This window comes from Mus musculus, chromosome 6 (genome assembly GCF_000001635.26).
Source record: "Mus musculus strain C57BL/6J chromosome 6, GRCm38.p6 C57BL/6J".
Taxonomy (NCBI): domain Eukaryota; kingdom Metazoa; phylum Chordata; class Mammalia; order Rodentia; family Muridae; genus Mus; species Mus musculus.
Genome location: NC_000072.6, coordinates 113,127,481 through 113,150,704, shown reverse-complemented (window position 1 = coordinate 113,150,704; position 23,224 = coordinate 113,127,481). Strand labels below are relative to the sequence as shown.

At 38.5% G+C, this 23,224-nt stretch overlaps 1 protein-coding gene across 34 annotated transcripts in view; it reads right to left on the bottom strand.

Annotated features, from left to right (window-relative positions):
• The window catches only part of Setd5 (SET domain containing 5), a 76,171-nt gene that overhangs the window by 2,728 nt on the left and 50,219 nt on the right, over positions 1 to 23,224 (bottom strand). For all 34 annotated transcript variants that reach the window (XM_011241485.3, XM_011241482.3, XM_011241480.3 and 31 more), the window contains 6 exons: positions 22,164 to 22,293; positions 12,505 to 12,752; positions 6,622 to 7,092; positions 2,967 to 3,265; positions 1,017 to 1,150; positions 515 to 603 (listed from right to left, as the gene is read on the bottom strand). In XM_011241485.3, coding sequence (XP_011239787.1) covers positions 515 to 603; positions 1,017 to 1,150; positions 2,967 to 3,265; positions 6,622 to 7,092; positions 12,505 to 12,752; positions 22,164 to 22,293 — 1,371 coding nt within the window. The remainder of the gene's footprint in view (positions 1 to 514; positions 604 to 1,016; positions 1,151 to 2,966; positions 3,266 to 6,621; positions 7,093 to 12,504; positions 12,753 to 22,163; positions 22,294 to 23,224) is intronic.

The following is a 23,224-nucleotide window of genomic DNA, read 5'->3' as shown; positions in this document are numbered from 1 at the left end:
TTTTCTTCTACTGTGTGGGTTCTGGGGATTAAACTCAGGTCATCAGGCTTGATAGCCTTCACTCACTGAGCCATCATTAGCCTGCTCCTCCTTCCCCCAGAACATTTTAATGGCTAACAAAAGCAGTCAAACATCAGTTTCTGATGCATGCATTTGCTTTACTAAGATCCCTGAGGTGGGGCTGGAGAGACAGCTCAGCAGTTAAGAGCACTGACTGCTCTTCTGACGGTCCTGAGTTCAAATCCCAGCAACCACATGGTGGCTCACAACCATCTGTAATGAGATCTGATGCTCTCTTCTGGGGTGTCTGAAGACAGCTACTGTGTACTTACATATAATAATAAATTAAAAAAAAAAAAAAAAAGATCCCTGAGGTGAGCAGATGAGCAGATGCCTGACTTACAGGGCTATACTATGCAGACTTTAGCAGCTGACAGTGTGTCACGACTAGGAACACAGGATCTGAACTCCACAGGCACTTCTTTCTCTAGAGCCCAGAAGTCTCTTGACTTACCTGGTAGCTATATCTGGAAGGGCTGTAAACAGTTGCTCCTTTAGAGAGTGCTGAGCTCAATGGCTCTGGGCCTTCTCCATCTGCAGGGTCTGGAAGGCATTACAAGAATCAACTTGGCTTCTTAGAACACATAGGAAATAGGTATCATTCAGTCAAATCATCAATACATGCTGATCTCTGTGAAAAAATGAGCGCAGCATGCCAGAAGGGCATAGTAAGTGGTTAATTATGCGCTAAATTTTAAATGCCTCATCTTATTCTCGTCTCCTTCTTTCTCTTCATCCTTCATGAAGGTGGAGCTCCGGAACATTGGAGATGAGAGTTACAGAAAAGTATCCCTTGGGAAAAGAGCAGACAGAGAGCAAGCAACGCTAGATCTCACGTATACTGTAGCCCAAAGAGTAAGACTGAGCTGGAAGCTAGCATAAAGCAGAACCTGAGTAGGTCAGAAACTAACTTACTTTATCCCAACATTTGCTGTGAACTGCAGACCTTAGCTCACCTGACTCTTTCTCTGTGATGTTACTCTCCCATGTTGGAGAAGGCTCTCCCTTCTGGGCAACTCTCACACTGCTTCGAAGAACCTTAGGGATGCTACCTCCTTCTCGGAGTCGTTCAACTGATGTAGGAACCATCCTGCAAAGGTACAGAAGCCACAGAGATTAAGGGCTAAGAGTCTGAAACAAATCACCATGATAAAGATGGTGTAGTACAGACTCTTAAACCATCCTTACACTATTTTCTCCAGGACCTACTGAGAACAAGGCATTTCCTCTGCTTCAAACTATGCAATGTATAAAAGTAGGGGCAGTGAGAAAGCAATCTGGGAAAAGTAGATTAAAGATATTAACTTCTTTTAAACTCTGTCTGAATGTGAAATTTCCTCCTCTGAAACTGTGTTCTTGAAATAGTTTTCTTTCTTTCTTTTTTTTTTTTTTTTTTTTTTGAATTTCCAAGACAGGGTTTCTCTGTGTAGCTCTGGCTGTCCTGGAACTCAACTCTGTAGACCAGGCTGGCCTTGAACTCAGAAATCCACCTGCCTCTGCCTCCCGAGTGCTGGAATTAAGGCACCACCATGCCCAGCTTTGAAATAGTTTTTTATAGGATTCTTAGAGATTAAAGAATATAATACTTTGAGACCTGTATCTTCTTTCCCAGGCTCATTTCAAGATCCCATGCTTGAGGATCCCTGGAGCTTACTGGCCAGAGACTCGGGATTAATCAGTGAGCTCCAGGTTCAGTGAGCGATCCTTTATCATAAAGTAAGGTGGTCTCGAGTCTCCAAATGTAGACACCCCACCTCTGAAAAAAGAAAAGAATGAATGCTGTACTCCTAGCTGTGATGCATATTTATAACCCTAGGACCCAGAAAGAAGAGACAGGTGGATCAAAGAGTTCAAGGCTATGAGACCTATGTCAAAAAATTGCAAAAGAAAAAAACAAAAGAAACTATCTCATTCAATACTGAGAACTTGTCATTAATATTACTTATTTTTTATGATACCTTCTAACCTTGACAAGTCTACGCATGCATGCATGCATGTATGTATGTATTTTATGTATGTGAGTACACTGTAACTGTCTTCAGACACACCAGAAGAGGGCATCAGATCCCATTACAGATGGTGGTGAGGCACCATGTGGTTGCTGGAAATTGAATTCAGGAAATCTGGAAGAGCAGTCAGTGCTCTTAACCACTGAACTATCTCTCCAGCACAAAACTGTGAGATGGTAATTATTTTATTTTATTTTATTTTATTTTATTTTATGTGCACTAGTGTTTTGCCTGCATGTATGTCTGTATAAGGGTGTCAAAGATTGGAGTTACAGACAGTTGTGAGCTGCCATGTGGGTGCTGGGAATTGAACCTGGCTCCTCTGGAAGATCAGTTAGTCGCTTAACCAGAGTCGTTTCTCCAGCCTCTAAACTAGACAACTCTTTTCAGACCGTCTTGCATTTCTCTGTATATGCTAGCAGCATGGGACACAGCTCTTTTTCAATTTGAGAAAACCAGAGTCAGCAAGATGGCTCAGTAGGTAAAGGTTAAGTCTGAAGATCTGAGTTCAATCTCCAGAAGAACTATTTCCTTTAAATAGGGAAGAACTATTTCCTTTAAGTGTTCTCTGACCTCCATATGCATGTATGAGTGACCAAGAGTGCATATATGAACGTGCACACAAGGGGTGGGGGAGGGGAGCGATTTGGCTGGACTGTTTACTTACCTCTCATCAAAAAAAAAAAAAAAAAAAATAGCGCGTGGACACCCAAAACCTCACTGTTCAGTGAGTCTCTGAAGGGAGAAGATTTGGCTTACACTAACTAGCTGAACAAACAGATGGCAAATTACCTGCCTGTCTTAGATAAGTGCTCCAAAAACTTCAGGTAAAACTGGAAATGAATGTGTAACTTCCCACCTGAATTTAATTATAAAGCTAATTAAACATAAACTTACCACCTACTGCTGATGTTTTCTTGAGGTCTGCAGTGAGAGGAAGAAGTGCCCCTGGAATCTGACGGGCTTACCGCCTCCAAATGCGATGCAGAGGAATGAGACGGGGAAAATTTTTTGTGAGGGGATGACGGGGTTCCGGCTGAGGATCCCTGCACACCATGGGCACCAGTGTCAGAAACAGAGTTACTGCTGCCTTGCCCAGCTCCTGAAGACTTGCTTTTGCTCTGTGAAGAGTCATTTCCCCCACCAGAATTCTCCTTAGCTTCTTGTTTTCTTTTGCGGTACTCTAGCAAGGATACCTAGATATGAAAAAGAAAATGTATCATTAGTGAGTGGCTTAGGTATCAACTGTAATAGCCTTTACTGTATTTACAGCTGTGTGTGTGCACAGGCTGAGTGCAGGAGTTGGAACACTACTGGAGAGGAGAGCAACAGGCAGTTGTAGCCATCTGCTGTGCGTGTTGGGAACTGAGCTCTGAATCACTGAGGGACCTTTCCAGTCCCTATATAACAATCTTTTTTTTAGGTATAAAAGAGATCTGAGCAGTGCTACAGACTCAAGCCACTCAGAAACTGGTGAGGACAAAAAATATTCTATCAAACAATGGTGCTCAAATAAGACTATATCCTTTTACTTTCTTCAGAGAAACTTGTGAGATTACTATCACCTTGGTAACCTACAATCAGTTATATACCAAAATGGGGGCATCTATAAAAAGTATGGCAGAAAAAACAGAATGCTTTTGTATCCTGGAAAAAAGTTCTTCATTCCTTAGGAACACTTACTCCATTAACAACAAACAAAAATAATCCACAATAAATAAGCTATCACACCAAGAGGAAAAAGCCAGTATTTCAGGGCTCTTCATAATATTCAAAATTTGAAGACATACTATGGGATTTAAGACTATCTGTATTACATATAAGGGAAGAAAGGTATTAAAGAACTAAAGTAAGAAGAAATTATTTTGTTTATATACTTCAGCAACCTGTCTACAACCTAGAAACTTTTTCCCAATCCTCAAACTACCTTCTAATTATTTACTCATATATCATCCTGCTATCAGAAACAAACCTTTTCCTATCCATCCACTACTGTATTCTATTGCCTATTAAATCTACTGTAGAATCTTGGTTTTTTTTTGGTTAATCTGTAAATTATATCATTCACTCATTCATTTTTGTGAGACAGGATCTTTGTAGCTCAGGCAGGCATTGGACTTAGGATCTTCCTACCTCAGTCACCCAGGTCCTGATATCACAGGTATATGGTATCACATATATGCTTTAGCTTTAATAAAATTAAAGTTAGCTTTAATCAAAATTTAATTAAAAAACAAAACAAAACCCCACTTATTAACTATTGTATGTAGGTCAAAGGAGAACCTGGGGAAGTGGTGTTTTCCTCTTACCGTGTGTCTTTAGGATCAAACTCAGATTTGCCAGGCTTGGCAATGTGTTTAGCCCTAAAAAATATTTTATTTACCCATATGTATGTGCTTTCAGAGGGAAGAAGGGGATGTGGGCTGCCTTAGAGCTGGAGTTATTGGTGTTTGTGACTGCTGCATATAGGTGTTAGGTCCTCTGACAGAGCTGTAAGTGCTTTTTCATGCAGAGCCATCTCTCCAGTCATCCAGTCCTTAGCTTTTTTTACTGTTAACATTTAGTACAAAAATCACAAGTGCCCAAATATTTTAGAAATATTTCTGAAACAAATTCTAACTTCAATTACTTGTATATGTAACAAATAAAACTAGAGATGCAAAGATATGTCATGTTATACAATTTCAAAGTCAGTACTGCTCATGTAAGGAAGAGCTCCATTGTCATCCTATTGTGTGCTAGTGTTTCCTTTTCCTATCCAAGGTGCTCTTAATTTTCTGCCTAAGTGTGAAATACCACAAAAATAACAGTAAAAATAATTTTGTGTGTGCCTTTTTACATATAATATTGGAGAAGTTAATAAACTTGGATAATGAACATTATTATAATTGAAATAAAGTCACGAGCCTTTATTTCTATGAGGATATAACTAGTTTCTCTGTAAGACTGTCATACATAGTATACTCAGCTTTGTGAATCCCTAACAATAAATTCATCCAAGTCACCATGACAACCCAAAAATAATCCCAAAACAATATTTAAGGGGGGAAAAGCAGCTGTTAGGTTTTTTGAGTTTTATAAGCCCCAGGCCATGGCAAGATCTCTAAGGTCTGATCTACCCACTGCTCTCTGCACCTGCTTCCTGGTGCTCCCTGGCATTGTAACTGCAGCCAGCTATCAGAACCCATCTGTACCCCAGTGTAGTATCACAGACTGACTGCGCAGGAACACCTCCCTCTTGATGCGCAGGCTGATTCCTACACATCATTTGAAATGTGGCTAAACCTACCGCCTTTCCATTTCTACCCCTCAAATAAGCGAAATAAAAGACTTCTTGTTCATTCCTTAACTTATCCTCTGCTAAGATGTGAACAACTCCTTTGGAGCAACTACAACCACTGTAATTCAGAATCTCCTAGTGCAATTTTCTAGGGAGGCTCTATTAGTGCAGACTCTAGGAGGCAATCAAATCTATCATATAATATTAACAACTAGATTGTGTAATCTGGAATCAGAATCAGGACAGTGCCTTTACTCCTTTGTTTATCTGTTGTTGTTTAACAAGTTATTTAACTAGCTTCAGTTTTCTCATGTGCAAGATAAGGACATTCCCTAATTATATAACCGCTGTGATTACAAAATGAATTACTGAAACAAAACATGGGCCTCTATGTGGCTTGGGTTGGCAAGTACTCATGAAGGTCAAAGAGGTCATCAGATCTCCTGGAGCTGGAGTTCTAAGCATTGGTAAACACTTCAGGCACTGGGAAGTCAACTTGAGTGTTTTGGAAGAATAGTATATGCTCTTAACTGATGACCCAGCTCTTTGGCCTCTGGCATAGAACTTCTCAATCCTTCTGCCTCAACATCATGAATGGGTGCTGGGATTACAAACATGAACAACTACATCTGCCTGGGAAAACACATCTGATGGTCTTAAAGCTATGCCCCAAACTGGGTTCTCTGAGTAACACAGCTTTTGGTATTCTTCCAGTGTGCTAGCCTTTCAGTTGCATACAACAGTTATGTAAAATTTGCTGTGTTTAAAAAACCTGGGATAGCTTTAGCTTTCTAATCCCACTTCAACCTCCAGAATGCTAGGTTCACAGACATGTGCCTCTAAGGCAAGCTAGATATTTGCTTTATTTGTATTTGGGATGCTAAAGATGGAAAGCCTTACTCATGGCTACACTCTTTTACTGACTGCACTTCAGTCCTGCCGGCTATTCACAACACTTTCCAGTTATACTAATAGAGTCTACTCAATTGATGAAGGCTGTGGCTGCCAAGACCGATAACTTGAGTTCAATCCCAGGACCCACATGGTGGAAGCAAAGAACTGATTCCCACAAGTAATCTGATTTCTATGTATGTGCTTTTGGCATGTTCATGCCCCCCCCCCCCCACATAAGCCAAAGAAGTAATGTAATCAAATAAAAGAACTAATTTTTACAGGTCATAGCAAAGAGTAGGACAAGTGTTATGCACTGGAGCTTAGAAAGTTCTGAATTATCTGACTAATATTCTTTAAAAGAGTAACATGAATACTTACCTTTTTCCTTTGCGGTGGGTTCTGAGGAGCAGATGGGACTCCTTCACAGGTCCTTTCACCACCAGGTGACATGGATCCCCGAGAGAGGTCTTTCATAAAGCCATGTTCATATCTGCTGGAAAAGCCTTCAGCAGGGGAACAATATCCTCCATCTAAATGTAAAGGCTTCCTGTCTCCCACCAAGGGAGACCCTCTATACAGTCCATCTGCTCGAGGCATAGCATTCAAAGGGGAGTAGGCGTACATCAAATTGAACTCTGTCCTAAACGCCTGGTCTGAGTTTCTCAGCAAGGTCTGAGGACCATCTCCACTCCTGCTTGGGAAGCCAGCCTCGGAGGTGGGAACAACAGAGGGATGAGAAGCCAGGTCAGGATGATTGCAGTTAAGCAGGGAGGGCCTATCAGCGCAGCTGTGAGTGCTGGAGTCTGGGAATCCCACTTTTGTCAAATCTAGGTCTTTTCGGTGACAAAGCTGAAATAAAAATCAACAGAGATATGGGACATGGTATAACAGAAAAAGTCAAAGGGCAAAAAGGGAATGAAGGCATCAGGCAATTCTGCAAACATGACTACTCTGCTCAGCCTTCATCACATCGTTTGACAGCATATGTGGGGCTGGCAGTGTAGCCAGGGATGTATCTGAGCCCCAAGCACACACACCACAGAAAGGTCTTAAGTTGCTGGCTTCTGATGTTATATATTATTAAATTAGTTTCAATGGAAGGTGTAAGGGAAGGTGGAGAAAAGCAGGAGGTAGTTGAAAAGCCAAGCATGGTAAATTACTCACTAGGAGAATAGCATTAAAGGTTGCAACGAATCCATTCCTTATTTACTTGTACCTTGGATTATGTTTCTCATGCAACATTCTGTCTGTTCAATTCCGTGTCCTCTGCTGTCTATCAATCTATCAAAGAACTGCTAAAGCCTACCGCCAAAAAGCATATCAAAGGCTGAAATGCACCAGTGATAAAACCGACCCATTACTGCTTATCTGTATCGCTTAACACCAACATTCCCTTAACTAGACAGATCAGTTATCAAAGCCTTTCTAATATTGAATCTTTAGCAACCCAAGACAGAGCAATCTATACTTTCCCAACAAGATGGACTCACAATACTCAGGAAGTTAACAATAAACTAGTGGAATATAATCTTTTCAGTTTCATGATGATCTACAGAATATCCTACTGACTGAGAATTTGGTGATTAGTCAGGGAGTAGGGCCCTAATTATTTTGGAAAGTGAGACTAAAGGCCAGTTAATTTTGAAAAGGTACAGAGAAAAAAAGCTCCATGTAGATTTATAGGGTTAATAATTAATTACATGTCTAAAGCTTATTATAACTGCTAACACTGAAATCATGATTTTGGATCTTTAGGGTAGGAGGGTTTCTTAGCAAAGTACTGAAATTGGTATCCTAAGAGGTATAAATCACTGCACACAAACTGTATCCCAGCCTCTGCACAAGAGAAGGTTTGTAACCCAGAGCTTGGGCTTAAGCTTCCTTACATACTTACACCCAACTAGGCACTCCAGAGGAAATGAAGGAAAGCCAGAGAACGCTGGATTCCCTAAAGGAAGCTGCTCATCTGTCACCCAAAGCCCAGACACCCAGCCGTGTGAGCTGTCAGTTTAACCCCAATTATACATTGCTGACATGATACTGAGACAGTGTCGACCAACTCCAGTTTCCTTGTTAACAGGAGGATGTTATTCATGACTTTCTCTAACAATGCTCTCATGCACATAGAATCTACATCCTCTGAAGATTCTCTTTAATGAAACTCTTCAGCCATTCCTTCTCCCAAATGACAACAAAAGCAACCCCACAACATAAAAACAGCTACTCATTTCCCCACGGTCCTGTGCAGTCAGTTTTTATATAAGATCCACTCTATTTGCTGTGAATGAGAGGCCACCCTCCAGTCCAGCCCCCTCACCCCCCAATTCAGGACCACCCTTGTGCACTCACTCTCAGCCTGCATGTGATTGAGATGGTATGGTAACTACCTCTGGTGACAGGGGCTTAGGCCTATGTGCAGGGGAACCCTCAGGGGAGGAGATGTTCTAGAGGAGGAAAAAGTATCTTGTTATTTATCTTCTCAGAGTCAAGAAGCAAAACAGAAAGTAACGATAAGCATGGCTGTTTGCCACACTTTTTAGGGAGGGATTTGGTGGTGAGGATGGTTAATGTTTATGCATATGGTAAATGTTTAACTGCAGAACTCACTTCCACAAAGTGGTTAGTTCAGCTAAATGCTTCCTGGTACCTTAGAAAGGACTTATAATGTTTCATGCTATCAATGAACACCTCAATTAGAACTCAGGAAAGAATTAGGTGAATCATTTTAGAGGGCTCACAGTGTTTCTTATGGTGGGGCACAACCTACTCCTTATTCTTCCTAGAGGAACTCTGTTTCTTCACCCCATACTTCCTCTGATTATAATCTTTCTTTTCTTTATTCTCTTACTAGCTTTAGGGGTATACCTGTGAACTATGATCAGTTCCTCTCAAGTGACTGTTATACACCTGCACACATCTAACAGAGTTAAAAATCCATTGTACTTACTGGATCACAAAACAAACAAAGCACCCTCCCACCCCAATACCATGTATATGTGTATTTTTTCTGTGACTTTCATAGGACAGAACATTTTGCTGAGGTAATACCTCTCTAACACATGGGAACTGGAGAGTGAGCTCTTGAGGTGATGGTGTGAAGGGTAACATGAAAGTGATGATAGCAGCTATGACAAGGACTCTGTACCAGGCACTGGGGAAAAGGGAAAGTTCTCAATATACAGACTATCAACAACTGAGGCCCAGAAAACAGACGTGGGCTATGCTATGCTAGGATATATAAATGGAGCTGCTTCAGCAAAACAAGGTGGATAGCAATGTTTTAGAATGGGGAGGGTGCTGGGTGTACAAAGCACAGGGCTCTTGTTTTCCTTCTTCTAGATTCTTTCCCCTCCTTCTCTGTGACTGTGTACCTCATCCCCTCAGTTCTAGATATGAACACGCTTCTTATTCAAGGTTTTTCCTTTCCACTTGGAGCTGGTTTTACTCCTGACACTTATTGATATTTCACTGCTACTTTATTTTTCACAAATTTTTAAAAATACTATTTTTACTTTAGGTGTACAAGTGGTTTGCCTTCCTGTGTGCCTGTGTAAAACATGCACACAATGCCAGGAAATGTCAGAAGAGGGCATTAAATCCCTAGAGACTAGAGTAACAGATAGCTGTGAGGAACCATATGGGTGTTATGGGAATTAAAAATTGGGTTCTCTGAAAGAATGGCCAGTGCTCTTAATGGCAGTCATCACTCTAGCCTGCATTTTAATATTTTTTTTTTAGCTTTTTTTGGTTTTGTTTTGGTTTTTTGAGACAGGGTTTCTCTGTGTAGCCCTGGCTGGCCTTGAACTCAGAAATCCACCTGTCTCTGCCTCCCGAGTGCTGGAATTAAAGGTGTGCGCCACCACGCCCAGCTCTTTTTAACGTTTAACAGACAAGTTTATTTCAACATTTTCTTCTTTCAAATAATAATTTTATGTTTAAAAAACAATATGGAAATAAAATTTGTATTATATCATCTTTCAATATATTCTTTCCTTTTAAAAGACAGGGTCTTGCTAATGTAGCTCAGAGTGGGCTCAAACTTTTGGTGTCTTCAAATAATAGATGTATACCCAAAGCACCCAACCCCCTGCTATAGTTTCTGATGAAAAAAAGGTTGCAAACCAACCCTTCTGTACTCAAAAACAGGAAAGAGCCTTGCTATCAGAATGATGGTATGACTGGTAGGATGGCAAAGCTGTTTTTATGAGAATGGTGACGTTGCATTATTAAATTAGTACTTTATAATCATGTATTTAAAATTTTCGCTACTTTCTTTCCTTCCTGATAATCTTTTAAAAATTATTTTATTTTTGCATTTTTATGTATATATATGTATGTATGTGTGTGTGTGTATATATATTTATTTATTTATTTTATACCTGCATATAAGTGTCTGTGCACAATGTGTCTGGTACCTATGGAAGCTAGAAGAGGGCATCGGATCCCTGGAACTGGAGTTAGAGGGTTATGAGCCACCATGTGGGTGCTAAGAATCAAAGCCCAGTTCTTGGCAAGAGCACCAAGTGCTCTTAATGGCTGAGCCATTTTCTAGTCCCTAAAATACTTCAACTTACTTAAAAAATGATGCATGAATGTGTCTTTGCACATGTGTGCAGGTGCCTGAGGAAGAGACAATAGGGAGTTTCACCTCTTAAGAAGTAGAGTTATAAATCGTTGTGACTCTCCCAACTTGGGTGCTGGCTATGGAACTCTGGTCCTCTTCAAGAGTAGTGCAAGCTCTCGACTGCTAAGCTATCTTTAGTCCCTTGTTTCAATGTTTAAAAATCACATTTATTTTATGTCTATGTGGGGAAGTCACTTGTGAAGTTGGCTTCCTACCACATGGGTTGCAGGGACTGACCTCAGGAAGCCAGGCTTGCAGAAGTGCCTTTACTGCTGAGCTAGCCTGCTTCCTGGTGTTTAAACATTATTCTTAGACTGAGATTCACTAAAATCTATGTTCTCTATCTTAAAATACCTTTCATTTGCATGCTGTTTTATAGTTATTAAAATGCAGCAGTGGTAGGAAACATATAAAATTATTTTGGAAGACTTCTAATTTCTGTAATTTCAAATTAATAATGAAACTTGCCACGAAAAGGTGCAACTCTATCTCCATAACTGATTGCACTACAGGGACAACTTTTCTTTGGATACCTTACCATGAAATTCTAATTGCTAACAAAAGCTTAACTATTAAATCTGAATTCTTCTTTAATAACCAATTAAAAAGGACACAGAAATATGATAATTTACCTAGAAAAAAAATGTAACCAGGATGATGTTTTTTCCATACCAAGGTTTGCTCTACAGTAAGTCACTACTGGACTGAGTTAGAAGCAGAGCAGCACACTCATGTACTTTCAGTTGCTAGTGCCTTTAGAACCCAGGCATTGTTAATCCTTACAGTCATAAAAGTCTTCAGAGAAGTGTGATCTGCTAGATATTCAACTTCATCAACACAACATCCAGAAAAGTGAAAGCCAGAGGTTTAGTGGGTAGATCAAGTCCTCTTCCCCCCCCCCACAAATATCCATTTAAATAAAGAAACATGCAAATGAGTTTTTAAAAACACATGGATTATATATTCATACTTGCCACTTGAACTTCAATATCAAAGTGATTGAATATAACAGTTTTAGAAACAGTTTATACATGTATTTCTAATGTAATCCAACAATTAATGTGTGTTACTAGCCTCCAGTCTACTCAGTCCTAATACACTGTAACAGGGAGGGGAATAAAATCAGCTGAAGTAGAAAAGCAAACAAACAGCAACAGCACCGCCACCATCCTTAGAAACCCAATGTTCCTAAGTCCCTGTTTCCCTGGCCACAGGCGAGCCACCAAAGAACCTGGGAAAGCCACTTTATAGTTATAGGCAGGTCTTGATACACAGATGTGAGCTCACTGTGTAGTCTGAGCTCCCAGGCTTGTGAAACTAACGGGTATCAGGCACCCAAGCACCTCTGTTGACCAACACAGATAATAAAGATAATGATCTTGTATGCTCACTCAAATATGATTGAAGGACTGACTGTGAAAAGAAAGCTGAAGGGATCACGGCAACACTATTACTACTCTGGCAGAACAGGGGCTGCCAAGACAAGAGGCTACAGCCACAGCCCAGTTACCCCAGGCTAATGGTTCTCATAGAGATGAACGAAGACAGTTAAAAACACCTGAAATTATATTATATTTGAAATAAAGAGGTATAAACAGTGATTTTCATATCAGTCCCAACAACAAAACCCCAATCACCTCAAACTGCAGAGGAGTGTTGGAACGACTAGCAGTAGTAAGAGATGTGATTGGTGAGAACATGAGGCTGTATCCATTTCGACACTCCTCTTCTCCTGGGTGAGTCTGGCCAGGTGTGGTCAGCTGGGGACTCTTTGAGCCTGAGCTGGGTGGGGGTGGTGTAACTGGAGACAGAGGCTGAAGCAACTTGGTGATATTCTGCTCCATCAGATAGCGAGACTTCCATTTCTTTAATGGGCTCAGTAAGTCTGTGAAACACAAAGCTTTGATGAGAGCTGAATCATATCTTCCTGAAGGCTAGGTAGCAAAGGCACTAACCTCTAATTTGCAACAGATCCTATATCTCATCCCATTAAATACCCTCTGCTAATTAGGCCAAAAGTGTAAACATACTTTTTTGGGAGACGCGGGGGTTTTCAGACAGGGTTTTGCTGTGTAACCCTGGCTCTCGCATAACTTGCTTTTAGATCAGACTGGCCTCTAACTCACAGAGATCCACCTGCCTTTGCCTAGGATCAAAGGCATTTGCCACTACTGCCTGGCTGCCTAAACAAACGTCTAATCACTTCCATGAATACAACTTATGAAGCATTTCATGTCCCAGAGAAACTCAATATGAATATAGACAATTTTAATGGTCAATGCCAAGGGCATTCACTACTTTTTCTTCTGGAGTGAAATATAGGTTTCCTTCCACTGAGATTTAGAGAATCTTAAACTTGTGCTGTTAAACCCACTCTTTACTTCTACATTATCACTTGCTAGGCTGCAGCTCTTCTAGCAAACACTCATAAGTAAGAGGAGACACACTTGATCTTGTATCCTCATATAGCTCCTAATGTCCAAATACTGAACAAACACTAGGGTCTAGAAAAGAAAATGGTTTCTATTAAAAAAAAAAACAAAACAAAACAAAACCCAAAACAAGACTCCTGATTAGGCTAACTGCATTCTTAGGTCCATTTTAAAAAGCAGGTTATTATTAAGTATTTTACTGACCATATTTTATGTACTATCATTTCTTGTTTTTAAGAGGATCTTCAGGAACAAAACACACCTCAGAGGAAAAATATACTTAAGTAAAAGTGAGTAAACAGTTAAAGATCATTCATTTACTTAGTATGCACTATATGGCAATGGTATGTATGTAAGGGCTACTGCACATTCTATTTTCAAAGAGCTTAGAGAAAACATGCAAAATAATGTTTAATGTTAAGTTTCTTATTGGTTAAGCTTGACTATAACCCTACCACTTCTGAGGCAGAGACAGGATTATCTCAAATTCTAGGCCAGCCTAGTCTACACAGCAAATTCTAGGCCAGCCTGGGATTCATAGTGAGACCCTGCATAAAAATAACTAAGTAAATAAGTGGCTCCAATAGTTACAAAGAGGCTTTCGAGATTATTTGACAAGGTGCTTGTTATCCAAACCTGGAGCCCACATGAAGGTAGAGAACTGACTTCCAAAAGTTGTCTTCTGAAGTCTGCATGTGTAGTGTGGCCCCTCAGGAATGATGATAAACACATAAATACCCTTCAAAGTAGGTAAAGTGAGATACAGTGTCCAAGAACTATAGTCTCAGCTACTAGGGTGGCTAAAGTAAAAGGACTGCTCAAAAGTCCAAGAGCTGAAGGCTAGCTTGGGCCCGAACAACACTATGAATTCCATTTCTTAGAAAATAAAACAAGTAAAAGAACATCACTGTTAAGGTGATGTTTACCAGGCACTGTGTGGTGTGTTTGATATGAAAATTAAGGTATCTATAAATCCAGCATTTCTGTTATTAACATCACCCTGTATCAAAGATGAAGATTCTGATGCATATAGAAAGACTAGACATGGTAGCACCCAGTCCATGGTCACCTGCCTCATATGGTGCTGGAGATCAAATCTGGGGCATTTTATACCTTAGACTGGCACTTTTACCAATTGGCCATTCATCTCCAGTCATTCGGCAAATGGTCTTAATAAAAGCATGCTAAACTGTAGCACCATGGCTTGGTGCAAACAACGACAATCATGCCAGGCAAATGTGGCCCGAGATCAGGGATGTGCTTAGGAAGATTTCTCTGGTGATGTAACTCCAAGTGCAAACCTACTGGAGTTAGGAAAGTAGCCAATATAAAGGTGTGAGGCACTGATATGTTTAAATAAATTTTTTTTTGTTTCTTAGGATTTTTCATTTCTCTACATTGAAAGAATACTTTTCCTCTTGTTCTTTATAGCATGTGATGTTTTATCCTTTTTAATGTGCCTAGGTACAAAACAAACAAATAAACATGTAATTCAAGACTAATCTGTAAAATAATTTTTAAGCATTTCTAAAGACTTCAAAGCCAATCTTTAAGAACTCTGTACTGAGGGTTCAACAATGTAACTGCTAAATACATTTTGTGTATTACTGTAGGAAAACTAGGAGGAATTACTACATAAATGAATGTGATCTATATTTGATATTCAATGAACACTTAAGATGCTATATTTAAAAACCCAGCGATTGCCTAAAGGTCAGTTGGTAGTCTTTGCTATTTGTTTTCTTTTTGGTATAGTTGTCAAATATATATTAACATACACACTCATTTTTTAAAACCCTGCCTCAATACTGCTCAAGATTATGCAAACTCATACATTTAAACCCATGCTACCCATTATATATACATAAATTAAAATGATTTCCCAGAAATTTCTGTTAGTGAATAAATTTTTGTATGTTTCTTTCTTTGGTGGTAGCATGTTTTTGAAATAGGATCCTATCATTGTAAACTAAGCTGTCCTTGAAGTGGCCATGTAATCCAGGCTAGCTTCAAACTAGCATCCTCCTGTCACAGGCATGTGTTAGCATACCCGATTTATGAATACCTTTTAAAAATGGGTATGTGACATTAGTATTGCCAAAATTTAACCTATGTTGAATTATTAAGTATTTTCCTGTATTGCAATTGTTGAGTCTACTATGATAAAAAACTTTTCTCTACTTATTTGTTAGGACAACTACAGGACTCTCTCTCTCTCTCTCTCTCTCTCTCTCTCTCAACTTTAAGGTGGGAGTTGAACAAGCTTGAGAATGTGAGTTTGAATCACCAATACTCACGAAAGGCCAGCTATAGCTGTACTTTAGCCTGTAACTCCAGTGCTGGGGTGGGAGCTTGCTGGCTGCCAGCCTAATGGAGGTTCAGTGAGACAATGTTTCAAAACAGCATGAAGAACAAAATACCTGATCAATTCCTCTGGTCTCCATGCATGTACATCCACACTTACACATGCTTACTACCTCTGTATTTAATTGTGTGAATGATTTGCAATGTCTAGCTTACACTGTATCAGTATGCTGGTTTTAAGAGTTAAAAATTGACCTTTTCAGTTTCTCTTTATAAAAAAAAGATTTATTTTATATATATGAGTACATGATCACAGTCTTCAGACACACCAGAAGAGGGCATCAGATCCCATTACAGATGGTTGTGAGGCATCATGTGGTTACTGGAAATTGAACTCATGACCTCTGGAATAGTCAATGCTCTTAACCACTGAGCCATCTCTCCAGCCCCAGTCTCTCTCTCTTTTAAAGTGGCTTTTCTAAGAGAGTTTCTCTGTGTAGCCTTGGCTGTCCCAGAACTCACTTTGTAGACCAGGTTGGCTATTGCCTCCCAAGTGCTAGGATTAAGACCTGTGCTACCACCGTTGGCTAGTTTGTTTTTAAAATGTATTTAACAGGGCTGGAGAGATGGCAGTGATTAAGAACACTGTCTACTCTTACAGAAAAACCAGGTTCAATTGCTAGCACCCACATGGCAGCTCAGAACCATCTATAACTCCAATTTCAGGAAATGTAATGCCCTCTTCTGAACTCCATTGGCACCACGCAAACATGTGGTACACATACATATGTATAGTCAAAACACTCATATACAAAAATTAAATCTAAAGATGTTTTTTTAATCGTCTGTTTTAATGGCTTTAATTAGCAGAATGAATCTAACTAACGAACTTGCAATTCTATCCCTGAACTATGAAAATACCACCCATTGGCCTTTAGTTTTAACCTTTAGGTTAACATTTAATTCTTTAGTTTTTAAAAATATTTTATTTCGCGTGTGTGTGTGTGTGTGTGTGTGTGTGTGTGTGTGTGTGTGTGTGTGTATGCATACATGCAGGCTGTGCCATGCAGTTGGAAGTCAAAGAACAACTTGGTGAGTTGATTTTCTCCTTTACCATGGGGGTCTCAAGGGTTGATTGAGCCTAGGTTGTCTATAAGTCAGTATGTTTATGTTTTGTGTCTCTCACTGAGGCCCAGAATGTAGTCTAGGCTGCAACAGTACTCACTGTTGAAGTTTTGGGACAGTATGTATAAAGCACCAATACTATCTTGTTTGAGGAATGAACTGAGGGACAACCACACATGCTGTGTATGCACTCTACCACTTAGTTATAGTCCTTCCCTAATTTACACTTAAGAAAAAAAAAATGTGTCCATGTTTGTATTACCTAAAGTGTGGAGGCCAGAGTTGGTGTACTCCTTGTTGGAGCAGAGCCTCTACTGAAAACCATATTCCAGGTTAGCTGTCTTGTGTTCCTCTGGCCTATTCACTTGTCTCCACAATCTCATCTTGCCACAGCAGTGCTGGGATTAGTCACACTTACACGGTTCTGGAATCTGAATTTCTCAGGCTTGAGTGGCAAGCGCTTTTACTCACTGAGTCATCCCCCTGGCCCCCTAAGTTATACTTAAACTCTTAAGGAAGAAGTATGCACAATTAACTTTAGAGCATTGATTCCTACCCCACCTTTCTAGTAGCAAATGCCTACTACCTTTGAACAACTCTTATCTTTCTTCATTGAATTAAAAAGAATCTTTTCTCCATTAGACTATTATTATACATTTTTTTGGTCCTTGTATATTTTAGGAAAGTACTTTAATATTGAGCTACAATGCTCTCCCCCCTAGTGATGAGACAGAGTCTTGTAATGTTGCCTAGGTTGGCCTCAAATTTGTGTTTTTCTTTCTCAGCCTCTCCAGTACTAGATTCTAGGCACATACCACATCTAGCAATACTGATATTTCGTCTTTTTAAAAATTGGCTAGAAATGTTCCCAACTCTATCCAAAATATTTCTGGAAAGACTAGCACAATATTCTTATCAATGAAGTATAATAATTAGACAATCTAATCTCAGTACTTTGGTAATATAACTCGGGGAGACCACCCTCACCAATGACTATGCATGATTTCTTTTAGCTATTCAAGCCTTGATTCCCTCCTCATAACCGAGAGCCTTCGTTTCCCATGTTCTCCATTTGTCCATCTTAATGTTATAATGAAATGTTTACATATTGGTTCCAGCCAATTTTCTCAGCTGTTCTAGGAATCTAACTGTATTACTTGCATATGATGACAGTCACCCCTCTTTACTAGTACTTATACATCCTTTCCCTTTGGAAGAGGCAAGTATGCTTATAGCTAAAAACTCCAGAATATGTTAAATAATAATAAAACAGTGGAGTAACCTGATAATTCACATATGGTTTTTTAATTCTGGTAGTGTGTGGCATATGTGTGCAAATCTATGTGTGGTTGGGAGTGTACCGGTACATGCAGAAGCCAGAGGACATTAGATGTTTTATGTTAGTGCTTCCACTTTGTACCTAGAGACAGTCTCCCACTGGATATGAACCTCACTATTTTGGCTAGCCACCAAGCTCTGTTTCTACCTCCCAAAGTGGTTATTACAGGAATATGAATCCATGCCTGGCTTTTAAAATATGGATTCTGGGAATTCAATTTGTTCAAATGTGGGTCTTTAGGCTTATAAAGAAAGTGTTCTTGCCCACTAAGCCATTTTCTTAGCTTTGATAGCTTACTTCGGTGCCCCTCTGAGACAGGGTTTCTGAAGGCCTGGCTGTTCTAGAACTTGTTCTGTAAAACAGGTTGGCTTCCTTCCAGAGATCTGCCTGTCTCTGTCCCGCGTGCTGTGATCAAAGGCCTAGCTTGAGAGCTCATCTTTTAAGATAAATTCATTAAAAAATTATAGCATGATAATTTATTATCAAATTCATGAATGGCTGTTACATTCTTCTCTCCATTTCAAATGTTAAAAAACAATTATCAAGCCAACTTTATAGTTATGAGAGAATAGGTCATATAATTATCCTTTAGTTCTCTTCAAGATTCAAGAAGATAAGTAAATCTAATTTACATGTAATGCTATCCTTTTTTTTTTTTTGTGGTCTTAAATCAATTTGATAAAACAAAGCTAAACTATTTAAAAAACTGTGGAACCAGAGATCAAACCAAGGGTTTTTCTCATGTTAGGCAAGTACTATCATTGAGCAACAACCTCAAATTAATAATTCAAATTAAAAGGGCCCATTCGATGGCTCAGAAAGTGAAGGCTTGCTGGTAAGGCTGATTATGATTACTTAAGCTCAATTCTCAAGACCTACAAGGTAGAAGGTTCTGTCAGTTATCCTATATGAAATATCAAGTGTATAAATGTGTGGGAGTGAGCAGGCGCACATACGCGCGCGAGCTCACCCTCCCACCAAGTACATGCACACACAATTTTTAAAAATGCCAATGTCAGTGTAAACTATCAAGATCTTATATATGAACAAAGATCAAATAACAATTTCTATTACTCTCTCATCAGTTGGAGTTCTGGCTTTTAAAAATTATGCTTAAATATAATTTTATAAATTAAAAAATTTAAATTTAATTTTAAGAATTATATTTAAAAATATAACTTGGAGCTACTAGTAATTATAAATATTTTTGTACCTAAATATTTGGTTTTTATATCTTGTACAATAGCTAGAACTAGTGAGCTTAAGAATAAATCTTTAAAGCACATAATGAATCTGAATAGACAATTGGAATATTGTTATATATATATTTTTTTTACTGAAAATCCTTTCTTACTATATTAACTTAAAGTCAGCATGATCACAGAAACAAGAGTTAATACTATTTGAATTAGGGTATTGGGTGTGGTGGTACACGCAGTTAGGAGAGTGAGGCAGGAAGATGGCAAGCAAGCTTGCCAGGATTACATAGTGAAAACCTGTCTCAAGAAACAAACCCAAACACACCAACCACAAAACACAAAGAACCCAAAAAATTGTAAGAAAAAGTATTTGAGTTCACTTAGAATTTGCATTGGCAAAAGATCCAATCACTTTACAATCTCCCAAGTAACTGAAAACTTTTCTTTTTAGAAAGCAATTTTCTTTTTAGAGCAATTTACCATGCCCCTATTTCAAAGCCTAGTCTAGCTATTCAGTTCCGTATTCTCATTCGCCATGATAATTTAACCACGAGTGTCCCATGAAAACTAGGTGTGTATTTTCAGCAAAGTACTTATTACCCTTCCAAGGTTTATTTTAAAAACTTTAATGAACTTAAAATCAAAATTTTAAAGATGGCTCTAGGAAACCATAGGAGTAGAAAGAATATTATACATCCAATTATTGAATACAGAATTTCCTTTATGCTCAAACTTGCAAAGTATTTCTCAATAATAGTTTGCATCACATATCCAAGTATGAAAATTCTCAGGTAGTTTCTTAGCTTTGCTAAAAATGAGGATGACAAAAACCTGTTTTCATTCATTTTCTTAAGTATTTAAGGGATATTTACTTCTAACCAAGGATTTTATTCAACTGTTATTAGTTCTGAATTTTTCAGTTGATTATTAAGGTATTTCTAGGGATATATTCATGTTATTTACAAATGAATATCTGATCTCTTCTTTATGTCAATGGTAATACATCTTATTTTTATTCAATTTTATCTTTTAATATCCTTTGACTTTTCTTTTTGTGATAGAGTTACTATACAGCCCAGACTGGCCTGAAAACCAAGATTTTTCCATCAGTCTTGATTACTGGTATTGTACACATTAAGCACAACCACACCAGTGGAAGAATTTATCATCTTTAATCTAGGTAGTTCATATGTGACAAGAAAGAGTATTCTATGTAGAATGACAGCCGTAATTCAGATATGGGTCTGATACTGAACTAAGCACTTAGTAAAAATTATTCAATTTCTTATTAACCTTATGAAGCAGGCACTTACAGGTGAAATTCAGAGACATTTAGTAACATCACACAGGATAGAAAACTAGACCTCAAATAAAGGTCTATTTGATATTTTTATCTGTGTCAACACATCTCTTCACTTTCTTCATCAACTTTCCTCCATATTGTTGTAAACAAAACTTTTAAAACTCAACAAACAGTAATTCTGTGCCATTAATCTCTTTATGTAATGCTTTCCTTTGGTTTATATTGATACTTAAGGGCAAGGTGTTTTCTAACAATGTTTCTCACAGCTTGCTGGAGAGAAGAATAGAAATGTAATACAAGTTGATGACTAACAGTGCTAATTCTATTCCACTGAGGGTATGTAGTAACAAGGACAAGTTCTCTCTGAGTGTGTGACAGCCAGGACATGCAGTCTGTTCTCCAAATCAACTATATATGTGTATATGTGTGCAACATACCCACCAGATAGAGGAAGGCGCGTACATGCACGCACACACACACATACACACACCATAGTCTAATTCAGCTACTCTTAAAGTTGTAAGTTGACACAATTCAAAGCTGCCTTAAAATTTTTATTAAACTAAACCTGAATGAATCTGTCTCATTAGGTGAACAGATTAAAACCTAAGAATTTTAATATAAAGCAATTACTTACAAAATTCTTTTAAATTCAGCTTCATAAATACTCAGCAAGTCAAAAAATGGTGGTTTAAAAAAAAAAACCCCACAAACACCTCTCTTTATCCAATAAACCAAAGCAAAACTAAAAGTGAGTTTTAGTAACTAATCTGTGTTGGTAAATTTTGTTGTTGTTGTTTCTTATTGAGACAGGGAGGGTCTTGAACTTGCAGCAATCCTCTTGTCTTATTTTGTCTTCCAAGTACTAGGATCCTAAGTATCATTGTATCCAGTTACAGCATTTTTTGATTATACAATATTCAGAAAACTGATCCGAATTTGAGTACCAGAGAGGATGTTTGATACCAGCTTAGATTAAACAGAAAAACCCTGTCTAATAAGTAAACAAACAAATAGGATATCATAAGTCAATATACCAATAATTTCAGCTAGAAGTCTGAAACAGAACACTGTAAAAGACAATGATCAGGTCCTTTTTTCATAGCCATTTGGCCCATATCTTTATGTCTTAGTCAGAAATTTTATAGTTCTGGGAGGCAAGTTCTTTTGAAAAAAAACAAAACAACAATGATTCCTCAAGGATGCCATTATTTCCTGCCCCTTTAGTCAGATCCCACCCAACAAGCCACTTAACAGTTCCAACTGTTCCCCTTGAAAGTGTTCCACCACTTTCTACTGTCTCCCCTTATAAGTACAAATAAATATTTCCTAAACTTACTACGTTAAACGTATCTAACCTTTTTTATAACCATTTCTGCTGTTATCTGTACACTGTCTAGTTCCTTCTTTGTCGTCCTGGGAAAACTGATCCCTGACTCGAGATCTTTCTCTTCCTCTGTAAAGACAGATGTAAATTAACTATTTAGAGAAAACACTATTTCTTTTTATATCAGAGAACCAACACTGAAAATTTCACTGTGAACCTCAAATGGTGACTGTTCTTATCAAATTTAGAAAAGGATCAGATACATACCTGCATTGTCTTTACAGATACTAGAAGAATTACTAGTCTCATTACTTTGGTATAGGTGCTGTGTTCTAGTCTCTTGGGGCACAGATGAAGTCTGAGTCATCCCTTCTTCCAAGGCTTGCTTTATCCAGCGCTACAATGGGAGGGAAAACCCAGAGAATTTTCAATAACCATTTAAAAGATATCTATTTTCAGTGCACTAACCAGATCATTACAAATTAATTGGTGAGTAATACAATACAAATACATTCACATAGGTTCTAGACAGGGTCGGGCCTGTGCAGCCAAGGCTGGCTTTGGCTGTTCTTTCCCTTCTCTTTAATGAAGATTAGTTTTGAAATAGTCTCATGTAACCTAGATTGGCCTCAAACATCCTAAGTATCTAAAGATCACCCTGATAATGATGCTTCTGCTTCATCCTCTGGGTAGGTGTCTACCACAGTATCAAGTTTATGTATGTGGTGATAATGATGCTTCTGCTTCATCCTCTGGGTAGGTGTCTACCACAGTATCAAGTTTATGTATGTGGTGATAATGATGCTTCTGCTTCATCCTCTGGGTAGGTGTCTACCACAATATCAAGTTTATGTATGTGGTGATAGGGACTGGGCCAAGGGAGGGATTCTATCAACCAAGCTCCATTTCCCACAGTCAAGTCAGTGTTTCTACTAGGCAAAGCTCCCAAAGCTGTGGGATCCTATCTCAAGCACAAATTATGCCCCAGTAACTGCAGATCACTGAGGAGAGGAGAGAGGGGAAAAAAAAAAAAAAGAGGTTCTGAAGAAATAAAAAAAAAGTGGAAAAACTTTTTCAAGAATTCTCTCCACTTACTTTTTTTAGTTGCTAATATGTAATCTAGATGGATGAGAAATAAGAATGCTTACAAAAATTACAAGGTAGGATTCTGTGGAAAAGAAATTATTATATGTGATTTTTTTTTTAAAAGACACAGTTTTAAGTTGTTCACCATTCTGTAGCTCTCCTATCCTAACATAAGACACTTCCAATTTTGATAAACATTAATTTCAGACAGACTGTCTCCAAATAGGAAAAGGTAAATTAGT